General features: G+C 34.3%; 1 protein-coding gene across 19 annotated transcripts in view; it reads right to left on the bottom strand.

Annotated features, from left to right (window-relative positions):
* NRXN1 (neurexin 1) overlaps positions 1–16,992 on the bottom strand; it is a 1,136,507-nt gene that overhangs the window by 552,392 nt on the left and 567,123 nt on the right. For all 19 annotated transcript variants that reach the window (XM_058429190.1, XM_032178109.2, XM_058429196.1 and 16 more), the window contains 2 exons: positions 11,882–12,055; positions 5,057–5,176 (listed from right to left, as the gene is read on the bottom strand). In XM_058429190.1, coding sequence (XP_058285173.1) covers positions 5,057–5,176; positions 11,882–12,055 — 294 coding nt within the window. The remainder of the gene's footprint in view (positions 1–5,056; positions 5,177–11,881; positions 12,056–16,992) is intronic.

The raw sequence follows: 16,992 nt of genomic DNA, 5'->3' as shown, positions 1-16,992 counted from the left end.
CATCAAGCTGCTCAACAGTGTAACGGACTAACATAGATAATTCAAATACAGCATTACTCTATTCCCTTTTTTGGTGTTTTCTCCCCACCTAACTTTTCTCATATAGATACAGACTGAAACTATTATTCAGCTGCCCAACAACAATATATAAAGACCAATGCTTCCATTTACGCATCTACTTTTATGATGTCAATTCTAAAAAGAAGAACAAAGATAAGTTTACATAAAATAGTAGCAGATAGCACTTCCATGACGTATTACATTTCTCTGTCATACATTATGCTTTATTTTCTGTCCTTTATTACATTTTCTTACTTAGTATGAAAAATATTTTAATCTTTTATCATTTACCTGAGGCAGGTCTGACGCTGTTTCCCTATAGTTTTTTTAAGGTGTTTTCAGTAAAGTTTGCTTATGAATTGCTTTAAACAGCTTAAGGGCTTCCATTTAGAAAAAAATCAAGGTTAATAAGATTCATCATACTCACAAAGAGTATCTGGTTGTGGACATAGCTACTCGCTAAATTTTATTCAGCCCTAAGTGACACCAGCAGCAAATCAGCTCACAGCTTAATACTACTGGCAGCTCCAAATGGGAGAGAACTAACATTACTCTGATCCAGGTTTTTAAAAATATATGTTATGATTCACTTCCATTAGTTCAGATATTGATGCTCAGACACTGGATATTGGATTCTCTTTCAAACAACAAAAGAAGCTGAGAAACAAAGCTGAAGATATTTTTAAATGTCATGGTAAAAAGTCACAGTGAAGTGTATTTTATCCTTGTTTCAGCGAATGTTTCTAACTCTCATATGAAAGATACAATAAATTCCTCTCAGAAAGATTTTCTCTTGGCAAAGTTTAGAATTCTGAAAATAGCCTGTTAATAAAACAGCACCCACACCCTCCTAGGCTGTAGCACCAAAATAACAGCACTATGATATATTCTTCCCTTACGGTAACAGACACTGTTGAAGCTGAACTGTAATTTGGCATACATTTCTATACTAATGTAATGTGACAATGCTATTATGTTCACTATTTTGCATGTGGCCATAGCCATATTCATCTTCTCCAACCTGACATTAAGTTAACTTAATATGATTACATTCTATTATGGACCACTGGGTAAAAGGAGAAAAGGATTATTGTGTAGCACACTGGTGTGATGATGGTGGACGAATGTGTAAGTATTAATAGGTGATATATAAAATTTACAACGAATGTAAACTTTTAGCACAGAACTGGCACATAGTAAGTGTTCAGCAAATGGTTACATCCAAGAGAAATTTTATAAATAGCTACACATACAATGTAGTGCAGCACACTGTTCCCTACAATTTCAGAAGAGAGAAAACTAATGTCAAGCTCAGAAAACAAAGGAAGTTTCCATGGGACAAAAGAGTTTTAGTAGAGATTGAAAAGGAAATTATATTTCTTCAAGCAGACATAGTGAAAGAATGCATTCCAGGTGGAATTAATGTATTTTCCAGGTGGGGAAATTAGCATAAGCAATGGTGAGGAAATTGGAAAGTGTAATGTTGTTCAGAAACCTGTGAGTAAGTAAATTGGCAGTAATATGCCATATGGACAAAGTTCTACAACAGATAAGTATGAACGTGAAGGCTGGGGTCAGACCATTGAGGTGCATGAATTCCACATCGACTAACTTGGAGAGTAGTATTGGACACTGAGGATACATTTGAAATTCTTCTGCAAGATTCATGTATCTAGCACGCTTTGATTTTAGTGAGTTATTACAATTACATGCAGCATGCTATAAAAAACACTGGGCTTATAAACCAAGAAAACAAAGAAAATAATATTCCTAGTGGAAGTATAGAGTCTTATAGGGAGATAAGACTAAACATAAGTAACTATAAGGAAAAAGTGATGGCAAATTAAATAGCATAAACAAAATTCTGTAGGAAGCCAGAGGAGAAAAAAAAAAATATTGCCTCTGGTAAGGAGAATTAGGAGAGACCGATGACATTTAAACTAGGAAGAATAGAAAGAAAGAACAAAACTGGCAGACAGGCACAGAATGGATTAGAGGAAAGAGGAATAAGAAATGGGAGATAACTAAGAAATTACATGATATACCAGAAAAATTATACAGAAGATCTAAAATTTGGTATTGATATGGAAGAAAACTTGAGGAGGTGAGTATATGACATTACCCTACACACACACATGCATATCCACATACACACATGCACAAAACAATTGTTTTTGTCAGTGAGTAGGTCACTTAGATGGCAATTTTCCGGGGAAGAAAGGGTTTCACAAACATTTTTTTAAAAATAGCCTTTGGCATCATTTTGAATAGCACTTCTTTTTGAAAGATTCCTTTCAGTTCAATTAATTAGTATGATTTATCCAAGATTACATTTACAAGCTACAAAGTATTCCCATCTTCCCATTGTTAATTATATCTCCAGGCTAACATAAATAAATTTTTCTAGTTACCCTAACCCACTCTATAAACCTTATCAGCGAGATGACATTTACAAATTCTATTTTGGGGGAGGGAAGGTCTCATTTGTAATGTGACATGTTCATTTCCCCATTAAAAAGTTTTGTTTCTATTTTCTTTTTTGTTTTCTACGTAATTGGAGGCTGCAGTCACAGAATTTATGAATAAATAAGCTAGAGATGAAAATTTCATTAAGAAATGAAATGCCTCAAATGGCTTTATTTTAAAAGAAAAATCAGCTTCTATACAGAAAAGGAGTTTGTTAAAACCCCAGGAATCATACTAATTCTATTTGTGCATCTTAGAGAAAAACAGTGAGATGTACAGACAAGATTTATTTTGATCAATTTAAAAAGTGAGGAAAGTGTTGCATGCTATTTCTGTTGCTTATTAATTCCACGTTTTCAAAGTAACAATTGCTACTATATCTTCTACCAATTATAACTGATACAAAATAAGATTTGCTTTTAAATATTGATTTGTACCTATATATTCTCACCACTGAAACTCCGACGTATAAGCCAAGGAACCATTTCACATTTTCAGAAAACTCACTAAGAGGTAATGATTTAATCAAAATGCATGTATTCTGAGAGCTCTCTAAAGTAATTTTAATGCTGATTTGTGCAAGAGGCATATCAGGAGACACATTTATTGAATGACATTTACCTATTTACAAGAAGATAACAAATAGCCTTATCATTGTCATCACCAGCACTATCACCCAAGAGCAGCATTAAAATAGTTTTCTGTAAAAATGATTCGAAGACAGCATGATACTTATGGTTGTATCTTGATGTTTCTTTAGGGAAAGTCTAACAAATACATACATAAAATTATATTCTTTATATTTAACTGGTATATGAGGATACACAGTCTGCCACAACCAAATGGCAACTGTATGTAAAACATGGAAACTACATTAAGCACAGTTTGGCAGAAAAAGTTCTTTAGCAACATGAAAAATATTTTCACACCAAAAAAATCCCTCTCAACTACCACATGTAGTCATACATCTGTCAGGATCGTATTCAGGATGAAAAATTTGTGATAATAAAATCTTAACAACTATTCAGTCTTCTGATTGTCCTTGAAAATAAATTTATGCCATTTTCTGTGAGGCAGGAACTAACACAGGAAGTAATTTATCTATAGATGTATATACATATCCTTATGAAAAGCACATGTAAGGCTGCTTTATGTATATAGTTATTCAGACTTTATGTAAAATTGTCTATGTAACTCAAAATGGCGTTACTGTGTTTTAAGTGTGATTTGGCTTGTAGAGATACAGTGTTCACAAATGTTTGATAGTTTGAGCACATGTTTATTGCTTCAGGTTTACTGTAATTCTATGGGAGATGAAACTCGTAAAATGTAGAACAAATATTTCTCCATCTACAGTGGTATGGTTGTTAAAGGCCTCTTCTACATATGTTTTTACTCTGTATTGGTTGTTGTGTTTTTCCTATAGTCAATATTTTGGAAAGGAAACCTGAAGACAGCAGGTAAATTGTACTTTATTGCTAGGCTGCAACAACTCAGTTAGTGGATTACTGTAGGTTGACCCCATCTTCTACATTGTGATGCACATATCTGTTGACATGAATACAGTCTCAAATAGACAAAGGTCAAAATGAACAAGCTCTACTCTTTCTTTAAATCCACATTCAAATTCAGCCTCTGCTACAAAATCCAAACCTTCAACCATTGCATCTTCTAGTCCATCATCCTGGAGGTTTAGCTTAAATGTTGTAGCATTGACAACATATAGCACGTATTCTATTTTACAACCAGTCAATTTGTCAGGAATATTCTCTTAATATAGCAGAGTGCAATGTTTTGTATGAAATTCTTTTATCATTTTGATGATGTGCTGTAAATCAGGACCTATTTGAACATTAAGATACAGAACTTCATCTTATAGATCAGTTAATTCCATCTTCAAACCCTCACTGCTATGATATAAATTAGGCACTAGCAGATATGCCATGATATAATGTGAATGTTGTGTTTTATTTTCATGCTTATATTGCAATACTTAGTTAAGGGATTTTAAGGAGAAAAACATAAGTTGCTAAGATACAAGGGAGAATGCCTGAAGGGACAATGTTTGAACATATTTTTTTTAAAAGTAAAAGGCAGCAATGGGCTTAAAGAGATGTACGCAGAGAGAAAAATGAGACCTGTAACCGTTTACCTAAAATTACAGCCCTCGAGACATAATCATATGAAATTAAGTATTATTTAATATGAAACAATATGAAGGTTCTTTCAAAAACTAAAGGAGAATTGTCATATATTGGAAATGAAAAACATTCTTTTGAACAAGGTGATCATTAGTAATTAAAAAAAATAATAAACCCCCAAACCAAAGAATCACCATCATCACAGGATTTAGCCACTTTAACAATTAGTATTTCAAAACTGTCCTTTCTGTAGAAACAACTGCTTCTATGGGTTATGACAGTTCGACTGACTCAGAGTTAATATAAGGGCTTTCAGTGTTAGACTTTAGATATCAAACAGTAACTGGAAGCAACGATGAGTATCAGTCCATACTCAGAGAGGTACTTACGGTCATTGCAGAGTGGTCCACTGAAGGAAGTCATACTACAGTCACAGCTGAAGCCATCCCACTGTTGCAAACACACACCTTGATTGGAACATGAGTCCTCTTGGCAGGTTGTGCTGGGCCCTGCAAAACAGTCCAAAGGAAACTTGGGTTCTTTAAAAAAATCCAAAAGCGTTTTATACATGAGCTAGATCACATATAGTAGTTGCCAACACCTCAGATGATATGTCCAAACTAGTTTTGAAAGTTCTAGTTCACACACCTGAATTAGGAACTGAGAGGCTGTAATATGAAGGTTTTCTTAAGTTTCAAGTATAGGATAAAATACATTATAATCATAAACTAAACCAACAAATAGCAAAAGCAAGCACATAGCTTCTAGTATGATTATTGTAGCAGGTAATCTCATTCCAACTTCAATAATTCTTTATCACCATTTGGATTTTAGAAAATGAATGGATCTCCTTAACATTCTGACCAATGAATAGAGACATAATGAGAAATGGAGATTATAACTTCATGAAATTGAGATAAGATTGGCAAAATAACTGAAGAGAGTTATGCAAAAATGCCCTAGAGGTTTCAGAAGGATAAAGTTATGATTGCTGGGTGTTTTGAATAGGTATGTTGGCAAGTATCAATTCACATGCTTTAACAATTTCATGCAATTAAACATAAAATTAAAAACTCCATATAAATGACATGCCCTCATTTAACATACAAGTAAAAAGAATGCTAGTCTATTTCTAAAGAATCATAACTAGAACACTGAAAAACAAAGAACTAAAAAAAGCATGATCAAAGCACTAAAGGCAATCACTAAACAAACATATTCAAGACTGAAAGCCTTTATACAAACTATACTACAAAGTTAGGCTTCTTGCACAATGTTCAAGAAAGGAAAAAAAATGAAACCTGAACCCAAATAACAGTTACTGCAAAAATGTAAAATATGTTATTTTAGGGTTTCCACTGTGTATTATGGGGTTTCAGTCTTGTTTTATACACACAGGGCTATCTACCTTGCAAGTCAGCTTTCATCAATGCAACTTTGTCAGCAAAATAAAAAAAAAGCAAAATATATTAAATGTTAGTAAGCAATACTGAAATGGGGCAAACACAGAAGAACATTCAGATTCAAAAGGCATGCTTCTGTAAAGAGGGAGAAAAATGCTATGTAGAGCAAACAAATTAATACTAACAGCCATAAATCTTAAGAGAAGCCAAAAATGAGAAAGCGGAAATTTATTAGAATTTAATTGTACATATGTATATATATATATAATGGTTAATTGAGCCAATGACATGTAATGAAGGAAAATTAAAAGGGCCTTTGTATGTTTCCTCTCTTGGATAGATATGAATGGATTACCAATGTGACTGTGTTGCTTATTTGGAACATGCAGCACCATTCATCATGTGCAGATACAGTGTAGACTATGATCATTAGCAGAGCAATTATCCCTTTCTATGTTTTTCTCTCTAGATCCTTTATCTTTCTGTTGCAATTAAGGCTTCAAACTGTAATGCCAGCCATTCACTGACAACAGCTGGACTTTAGAGTGACACCAACCGAATACTGCATAAATGATACTGTATATCATTTACAGCGGATGAAAGAAGTAGGAAGGATGGAAGAAACAAACTGCAATATAATCCCTTATAAAGGAATTTTCTTAATAAAATTTCCATGTGCAGCGTTTATCCTTGAACTTACCAGATTGGGTATATGCCACTTACGAATTTCAGAGTTACGTCTATATTTTCTACACTTTCACAAGTATTTTCAACTCTTATAAACTTCCCTGTGGAATAACTGTTACAGTAAAACCTCACTAATAAGAACCTATCTTAGAGAAGGGTGAAAAGGGAATACAGTCTACCTAAATAGCTTTAGAGTATAAACTAAATATATTTTCTAGTAAATAAACATATAGGTTTTATGAAAATAGAAAAACAGACATCAGCTAATTAGATGCTATTAATAAAAAAGAGAGAGCCTCTGAGGTGCCTGCTTTAGTGAATAAATTAGAATTTTCTGTAATTATACTTTGTATAAATAGATGATTTTGAAAATGGCTTCTAAACATGTACCTTACCATCACATTTCTAGTATAAATGTTTGGTAAAGGTACTCTTTATTGAATGTTATTGAATTTAGCCTAGCCTCTGAGAGTTCACAAATTCAGAAGCCATAATATTGTAGATCTTAATTCTGTAACAATAATAACAGCAATAGGTGTGACAATAATAAAAACAAAAATAGTATTTTATATAAGTAGTAATAATAAGACCTCCCAAATCCAGGAAACCTGAAGAGATGTAACAGTTTTTTTTCAGCTTAGTTCTTTGTAATAAAGAACTAAGAACTAACAAAGAACTAAGAACTAACAAAGAACTAAGAACAAAGAACCACTAAACTCAACTTAGTTCTTTGTAGCAAAGAAATTGCTCAGTTGTAATTTTTGTTCCAAACTGTGAGAGGTAAGTGGTCTACTGATCTTTATCCCATGGCATTAGAGGTCAAAAATAATTAGCATATTTTTAAAAATAAAATCTCTCAAAGCAATATTCCTTAGCATATTTCTTCCAGTGTTAAGCGAATAAACAGGGAGTAATACAAGCCCAGTTTGGGGAGATGCCATTTTATCAAATAGCTATTTGCTCTCTGACCTGCAGAGCAGAAGAAAAGATCAGAAGCAAGAACTAATGAAGATCCAGATTTTGGTTTTTGTTTTTCAAAAATTATCAGAAATGCAATTGAGAACAATGCTAAACTCTAAAAATCGTAAAACTACAATCTTAGAAAAATAATCTGCCCATATTGTAGAGCAGCAACTCAGAGTACCTGCCAAGCTTCTATGTAAGCATACAGACGTGCTGTATTTTATTTTCATTATCACAGGTCTTTTTATATTCAGGAATTACAAGACAATACATGCCTTTGCCTGACAAGACACATTTTTCAAAGTACTCACCTTCTAGACAATATTTAAACATCGACAGGCATTACACAAGAGAGAGCCTTAAATTTATTTTTCTTTTTAGTTATGTAATATTATATTTTCTCACTGAATACAATTGGGAAAAAGCTACAAGGACATTTGTATTAAGTTATTTAAATTAACAATATGTCTAAAAGGGAAAGAAAAATGAAGGTAAAACTACAATTTCCATAAACCAAAAAAAAATAGACAAAAGAGGTTAGGTGTCTCTGCTTTCAAGTTTGGTAAACTTGGGTTTGAAACTTTTGTCATCCACTTATTAGGTGTGGGACCTTAGGAAAGTCACCTTACTTTTCTGAGGTTCAATTTACTCATTAAAAAAAGGCAATGATACCTATTGTATAGAGTCTTGATGATTTAATGAGATGGTATATGTAAACATATTTGCACCAGTGATTAATCAATGATAGCTGTCACAATTAAACAGAAAATTATTCCTGTAAACATAATGGAGCCTAGAGCTGAATGTTGCAGTTGTACAAAAAGAGCATCTATTAAAATTTCACTCTGATTTTATGTAGAGATGTTATCTTGACTTTAGTGGGCCTGCTTATTTGTTGAATTCCAGTGCCCATTTTCTGTTACATAAACAGAAAAACGGCATCCAAAGTATGGTCTCCAGTATAACAGCATCAGCATCACTTGGGAACTTGTTGGAAATGGAAATTCTAGGGCTCTATCTCAGATATATTGAATTAGAAACTCTGGGGGTTGTAATCTAGTGATTGGGGTTTTAATGATTCTGTTAAGTGATTCTGATATAGGCTAACATTCAGGAGACAATAACCTAAGTAGACTTTGACAGGTTAAAATCCGTACTCTAGCTGAGGTGAATTTTATAAATAAAATGAACTATTACTCACTGAAATATGTTAGAAATAAAAGACAACAAGTGATTATTTAGGGAAGCTCAAATGTTTTTTGTATGCAAGAAGCTTAGAGATGTGTGGGTGTATTGGGTAGGAACAATGGGAACTCCTCACAAGATATTATTAGGTTATACCAAACATATGCTAAGTAGTCCTATCAATATGGAGGCTAAGTGATTCCAATGTGGTTTGGACTCAAATTCCAAGAGATAACAATCTTTAGAAAGAGAATTTATTAGATATCTACAGTTAAAACACTAATCCTAAAAAATGTGTGAATCTCATCAACTGCACCTGTAACAGGTAAATCTTAAGATTATTCCTAGAAACTATACAGGTCAGAAATAATAGTAAATTAAAAGTTGTTCACCTTGATGTTGGAAAGAAATAATCAGGACAGAAAGTAATATTCCAAGAGCAAAGAAAAAAAGAGGTGTCAGGGTGTGAAAATTATAAAAGCTCATATATATAAAGCATTCTAGATAAGGAAAGAACCAATGCCGTAAGTGGCTGAGTTCAAATGTTCAAATAATAGTTTAATGTTTAATTGATCATCTTAACCAAATTCCTTACTAGATTATGTGGGTAAACAACACCAAACATCATTACTGCAAATGCCCTTTGTTAGTAGATCTTGCTCCTGTTAATCTACTTGCTTCCACCCACTCACTCACATTATATACCAGTGGTGAGGGTCCTGTATGTTTGCTTCTTATTTTCTATCTCATTGGGTATATCTGTCTGCTCTTACCATTTCTCGTAGGTGAGAAGTCACATACCAAGCAACTTGTAGAAAGGCCTATTTTTAATAAATATTTTCCACAAGAGATTGTAATACCTTTCTTTAAAAAATTAAACAAAATAAAGGTACACATTCTCACTAATGAGATCACCTCCAAGAATTATGTTGTATCACATTCTTGTGTTCATCCACTAATGGGAATTGATCCCCTTAACAATTTTGTTTCTCTTAACTAAAATTAACTGAAAGGGAAAAAACATAGTTTCCTTATGTTTTACAGAGGCATTATGCCAAAATATCAAATAAAGAAATATACTAATAACATTAAAAATGAACTCAACAACACCTTCCATTAATAACCTTATCCTCCGGTATTACTGAAATACAGTTTAAATTTCACCTAACATTTCATGGAAACATATGTTGCACAGAGGAAAAAAATGTATTTTCAAATATAAAATTTCCATGTACTTAAGTAATTGCTAAATATAATGACATTATTTTGGCTGAGAATAAATGATTCATAATCACCTGGGGGACAGGAATTCAAATTTCTTTCTTCTTCTCCCATATAAAACATGCTCATAAATCTAAAATTTTCAAAATGGCCCAAACTGTGTTCAGTATTACAGTAGAGGCAGCAACACATCCAGAGCCACAAAATTCATGATAATGTGATTAAATTACATTTATGGAGGAAGAATTTGCTCAAATAATCTGAGGTGTTGAAGTGAAAATTATCTAAAATGAAAGTAGCAATCAAAAAGTACTCCTACAGATCTTGGTCTGATAGAGAGCACAAAAGAAAAGAAGATACTTTAGTGCATTTCTGTTGTAGGAATATTAGCCTGGGGTGATACAAGAAACCTGTTTTTGCTAAAACAGACTGAAAATATACAGGATACAGTGTTTCTGCCAGCTACACATCAATTGAATAGTGCTTTGAGAATGTAGTATCTGAACTTTATTCTTTTGTTATATGCTATTGGATACAGATTTTTACTTATTTTTATTTAATTTTTTTTTTAAATTTCAGTAGCTTTAGGGGTACAAGTGGTTTTCAGTTACATGGATGAACTATACAGTCGTGAAGTCTAACATTTCAGTGAACCTGTCACTCAAGTCTTGTACATTGTACCCAAAAGGTGTTTTTTCATCATTCAATCCCCTTCCCATGATTCCAGCTTCTGAGTCTCCAATGTCCCTTACACCATGCTGTATGCTTTTGTGTACTCATAGTGCAGCTCCCACTTGTAAGTGAGTAACATGAAGCATTTGGTTTTCTATTCCTGAGTCACTTCACTTAGAATATTGGCCTCCACTTCCATCCAAGTTGCTACAAAAGACATTATTTTGTTCTTTTTATGGCTAAGTAGTATTCCATGGTATATACATACCACATTTTCTTTATCCACTCATTGGCTTTTGGGCACTTAGGTAGATTCCGTATATCTGTAATTATGCATTGTGCAGTGATAAATATATGTTTGCAGATGTCTTTCTGACATAGTGACTTCTCTCATTATCCTTCACAAACTAATGCAGGAACAGAAAACCAAATACTGCCTGTTCTCACCTATAAATGAGAGCTAAATGATGAGAACACATGAACACATAGAGGGGATCAACAGACAATGGGGCCTACTGGAGGGTGGAGAGTGTGAGGATGGAGAGGATCAGGAAAAATAACTAATGGGTACTAGGCTTAATACTTGAGTGGCAAAATCATCTGTACAACAAACCCCTATGACACAAGTTTACCTACATAACAAACCTGCACATGTACCCCCTGGACTTCAAATTAAAACAAAAAAGAATGTAGATTTTTAAAAAATGGGCACAAGTTGATTAATACTTGCTGGAGTAGTATTTGTTTAATGCTATAAAGCAAGCATCATAGACCTGATTAACACACTAATCAAATGTATTACATAACTCAAAAAAACAAAAACAAAAACAAAAGCAAAAACAGACAAAAAAACCAAGATCCATAGATATGGCTCCCATTTTACATTGAGCATTAATGTAGGCTTGCAAACAGCACAGAAAATTTAAGGTTTATGGGATAAAAAATTGAAAACATGAATAAGGATGTCTAAGCCCAAATTGGGTATTTGACCAGTTATCAGAATTTTGCTGGACGGTGAGATTCATTCTCAGTTAGACAGGTGGAATTAGAATTATTTAGGGCATGATGACAAAAATCTAATACCTTCACATCCTCTCTCGATCTGTCCATTGCAGAAAAGAGCATCGGAGATGAGGTCCGGAAGCCGTCCATTTAAATCAACTGATGCCAGGCAGCCTTGAAAGCCTTCTTTGGCATGTACAAGTTTTGGTAAGGATTTGTATGTTTCTTTAGCTACTCCTCCTATATATAAGTCACCTGCAAGAAGATCAAAGTCTTTGTTACAAAAGTACCACGTCATTGACTTTAAACACACAGTAAGATGGAGAAAAAACGGGAGGTTTATTTTTCATTAAGTTAATAAAAAATTAATTTATGACTAGCTGTTTTCCCCAAAGTGCTAAACAATAGAGGTGTTTGAATAATATACTGGCACTAGAAGACATTTCTAAAAGCTATTTCCATAGAGAACCAAAACTAAAGTAATTCCATATTATGTGGCCAAATTGAAGGAATGTAAGCTAGCTACAGAGATGCATACCCCTGTGTGGAAATTCAGGCCTGGTTACTTGCAAGCCCTACAGTCTTGTGTGTGTGTGTGTGTATGTATATGTATTAGTTTCTCTAGTAAATATATACATATATATATATATGTTTCTCTGATTATTAGTATCATTGTTTCTAAAATGGGAACAATAAAAACCTACGCCAGAGGGTTTCAAGATAATTAAATGAGATGAAATATATGAAGCATCCACCAGAGCAAAAGTATATAGTGGACACACAGTCAACAGGCATTATTATTAAATTCACCTTCTGCTTAGAGATCTCTGTGTCTTTCATTTCATCAGAAGTTCAATAAATTTCTTCTTGTATCTAAAGTCACTTCTATACTAGGCTGAAGCCCACTATCCTTGCTTGCACCTCTCTTGTTCAATAATTCACATAACAGCCTGCATATAAGTGGATATTACATCTTTCTTGAGGTGTTTCTGTTTTCAGGTAAAATTACACTACTTTCAATTTTCAGGCTGCTCCGAAATCCGTTAACAAATTTTCAACTTATTTTTCTAATTTTATTGCAGTTTCTAATGGAACAAATTGCTTAACTTTGTTAACTTTTTGTCTTTAGGTTTGAGATTCCCCAACTTTACGGACTATTACCTAAAAAAAAAAAAAAGAGATTACAATCTATGTTGGATTCTGTTTCTTTTTCTATTTCAGATTATTCACCATATCTGGATAATATTCAATAAATGTAATTAACTGACTTTAGTAAACATTTAATCATTGTGGAACATAAGGAAGGTAAGCTCAAAATTCAGTAATATGCTGCTATAGCTCCAGTCTACAAGTTCTGTAACATACTCTTTTTAGCTGCTTCTCCAACTTTCATTTTCATTTGAATTTTCTTTCTCATGTTAACCATTCTACTCAACTTCATGTCACTTGGCACATTTTCCCCAGTGTAACACAAAAATCCTGCAATCTTACTGTTCAACCTGGGTCCTTCTGTGTTGTCTACAAGAGACTTGGGAACAAGGAGAACTGATACACAGACTATTTGTTGAGCTGTTAGTAACAAATTCCTTGGTCTCCCATCCAGAAATATTCTGTCTTCTGCAGGCACCCATTAAACAGTAATAAGCTAACCTATTAGTTTGTATGTAGGGTAAAATCAAACACAGATATAACACTCTTGAACTGTACTCATGAATAAATTGAAATAGAGGGATCATGTGGCATACTCAAAGTCATTCAATGTTAAAAACTGAGAACTTAGGTCCTTGACCTACTAACTAAAACTTAAGTTTTATAACTATATCATTTGCACTGAAAGTACTGGATGTATTTACTTCCCCTCCTTTTACATAAAGCAAAGTCTACTGACTATTAACCATCATTCTTAGTATTAAAGGCAGCATGGTTTTGGTCAGAGAGGGGATACTATTTTGAAGTATTATTTGATTTTTCTTCCATATTTCCATTCTGTCCTTTGTTTTTGCTCTCACTTAAATTTCAAGCCATTGTGTTTTAGTTGCCTCAGAGAAAGGATATGAATCAGAAATCAAAGATATAAAATTAGCTTTCTGTATTTAAGTCTAAAAATCCTAGACTCTTCGAGGAATGAAATAGAATACACTAGAGTTTACACAAGAAAAGTAAGGCTTTCCTACTCCTCATTCAGGCAAGCAGGAGATAAAGTTGGAAGAACCTAGTTGTGCAAGCACAGTCATTGGCAAATGCCAAAGAGGGTGCTGATTTCTAATTTAAGGACTGAGCTCCGGTGAATCTCAAAACCTCAGGTAAGTTTCAAGGAGTAATGCAAACCTCTGTCCATTTCCTCAGGAGAACTAAGAGGGAGCAGTGAGATCTCTGAAAAGAAATGGCTGCATGGTGGACTTAGATAACCTGAGAGCTTAGACAGTCTCACAGAACGTTCCGTACTCCTCTGTGCCATGGGAGCTACAGAACAACTTCCAGACCGGCACAGAAATAGCAAAAAAGAAAAATGTCCAACCTAAAGAGGTCATGTACACAAGAATGAAGATGCTGGGTAGCACCTCAGTGAGCACCTGAGTTGTGACTCTAGAATATTTGAAACAAGCTTCCATGCCACCTCTCTTTACCCGCCCACCCCCAGCCAAAAAAAAAAAAAATGAGTACAGTAGAACTCACCCCATTGAGTTATTTAGATATGACACAAGAAAAAGAAGGGAACTAAAATTGCCTGAGATTGTACCTTCACTAACTCAAAGAATCAAAGCTCAAAATAGAAACCAAGGTGAGTTACAGAAAAATAGAAAAATTACATTTCTTGTACATCAGAAATTGTGGGCTGAGATTTATAATTTGACATGACAAATAGCAATGAAAGGAAATACTACCTACTCCTTTCACTTGTTGAACAAAATTTGTTAGAAAATTTCAGCTCTCCTCCAGGCCTAATGAATGTAGTAGAGTGGGGAATTGAATGAAGAATTCTTGGCACAACTTTAGGCTTTTCAGATGTAGAACTCAGTAATAGAAATTATGTATAGAATACTATATATTTATTAATCAATCTTCCTCTGTCTGATTGTAACCTCCTGAAGGAGAGGGACTGTGTTTCCCAGAGTGCCCGGTACTGGGCTCTAAGCATGGTTGGCCCTCAATAAATATTGTCAGCCACCTGATGGATTGAGGCCACGGTAGAAAAGCATAAAAAAAGGGGAAACAGTAAGGCAACACATGAGGAGAGTGCTAATTCTAAAATGCACTAACTTACTTCCTTTTCCCACTTCCTACCACAATCCCTATGTTTTTCTATTAGAAAACTTACTTGCCTGACAACATTGTAAAACTTATTGAAGAGAACTAGTAATCTTTTCCCTGAGTTACTAAAGAGCAGAAAATATCAATTCAAGCAGTGTGGGATACAAGCTTCAAAAATACCAAGGTAGATGAGGCTGGCTTTATAAATAGGGGACTCATTCTCATTTTCATTACTGAAGCTGTACTTAACACCACCACTCAGTACTGTTTATAAACTCTTTGATACAGCAAATAGTGGTCTAAAGTCGCTTGGTGGGTTGCCACATGAAGAGAACAAAGAAACTCCTTTAGTGGTCTGAGCCCTGTGTACTATTATCAGTTTATCAAAGACGCAGGTTCTCTTTTTGATCCTTGAAGTGATGGGTTAAAAAAAAAAATGACCCATTAGCACTAATGGGTCCTGCAGGTGAATCCCTGTGCATGTGAAGGAGGATATACTTAATGGCTCTGTGTATGAACAAGAGCCTGGATGGGCAACCAGTAAAAGCCAACTTTCCTGTAGATATGAAGCTAGCCTGTTACCTTTTCTTCAAAATGAGCGGCTGATTTTTAATTCATATGCTTTAAGGACCAAGTAGGCAAGTGATAAGGCAAAGGTTGAATTGGGACACTTTCGGCAAAAGATGTAGACAACATGCATAATACCAAAACCTCAAATGTCTAAGGGGTGAGTTTCTTAAAGTGATCTCAATAATATCCTTATTTTTAGTACTGTATATACACAGGCACTACGTTCTTCTCAAGAGTGCTGTCTGTGAATGAACTGGGGTGATATCATGAGTATCCATTCCGCAGTAGTTGAGCAGTAATGACTAGGGAATAGGGCACAGGCATTTTGGTTTTCTCTGTCTACAAACCCTGGCTCTGCCACCTACTGGCTGTCTCAGAGTTGGCAAGTTAAGTTACATCTTTGAGAGTCAGATTCTTCATCTATGAAATGGGGTTGATAATGCCTACCTTGCAAGGCCGTAAGGATTACGAAGTATGTACATAAAGCATCTAGTATACAGCATGGACTTAGCCCAAGATTGATACTGGTATGGCTGTGTCAGTATATCTGTAAGGACTACACATCTATGATGTACCTCAATCTATGCCGATTTCAATGAGAAATGCAAAAGGAGAAGTATAGTTTGTCTCCTGTTTCTAGCACAATTGGAGTGACAAGATGTCAATTTTATGAATTCTCCAAGATATTTTTTTTCTATTGAATTTAGTTGACAGTCATTTGTGTGCTGGAAGTGTGCCTTACACTATTCTAAAAGTAGCTCACAGAGCTCCTTTGACTTAATTTGAAATTCGGTGGCACTGAATCTGGTAATATAAATAGGAAAGTTGCTTGACAAATATCTTCTAATTTGACACAAAGCGATTAAGAGGACAGAAAAACTCTATGAAGCCCAAGGGCCAGGTTGTCAGTTACAGACTGAACACGCCTTAGAAAATCAGAGACGTAACAGGTTTCTGTGGACTGTGGTTGCAAAGTGGGGCAGCATAGTAAGTTGAGACAAGAAGAAAGTATGGGAGACATTACTATTGTAACGATATAAATGTGGATGCCAGACACAGGGAACAGCACAACTGTATCATGGAGACAAAATTTATATGGCATTTAGGAAAGAGAATAAAAGGCTTGACTGGAAGAGAGGAGTTTTCAGTTATTTATTAAGTTATGTAAATAATATTGTATAAGTAAAGTCAAAGGAAAGGCCACCATAGAACTTATGACTGCTGGCTGAAAAAAATAAACAATTAAAGACAATGAGAAATCCAAGGATCAAAGCAAAGCAGGTTAGGAAACTAGGGAATTTGAAGCAGTGATAATCCGGAGGAGAAATAAAATTGCACTTAACATCACGTATGTGGAATTTGAGTAGGAA

Source organism: Hylobates moloch, unplaced genomic scaffold (assembly GCF_009828535.3).
Source record: "Hylobates moloch isolate HMO894 unplaced genomic scaffold, HMol_V3 SCAFFOLD_15, whole genome shotgun sequence".
NCBI classification, from domain to species: domain Eukaryota; kingdom Metazoa; phylum Chordata; class Mammalia; order Primates; family Hylobatidae; genus Hylobates; species Hylobates moloch.
Note: the sequence above shows the minus strand (reverse complement) of the source record. Positions and strands in the feature narration are given on the sequence as shown.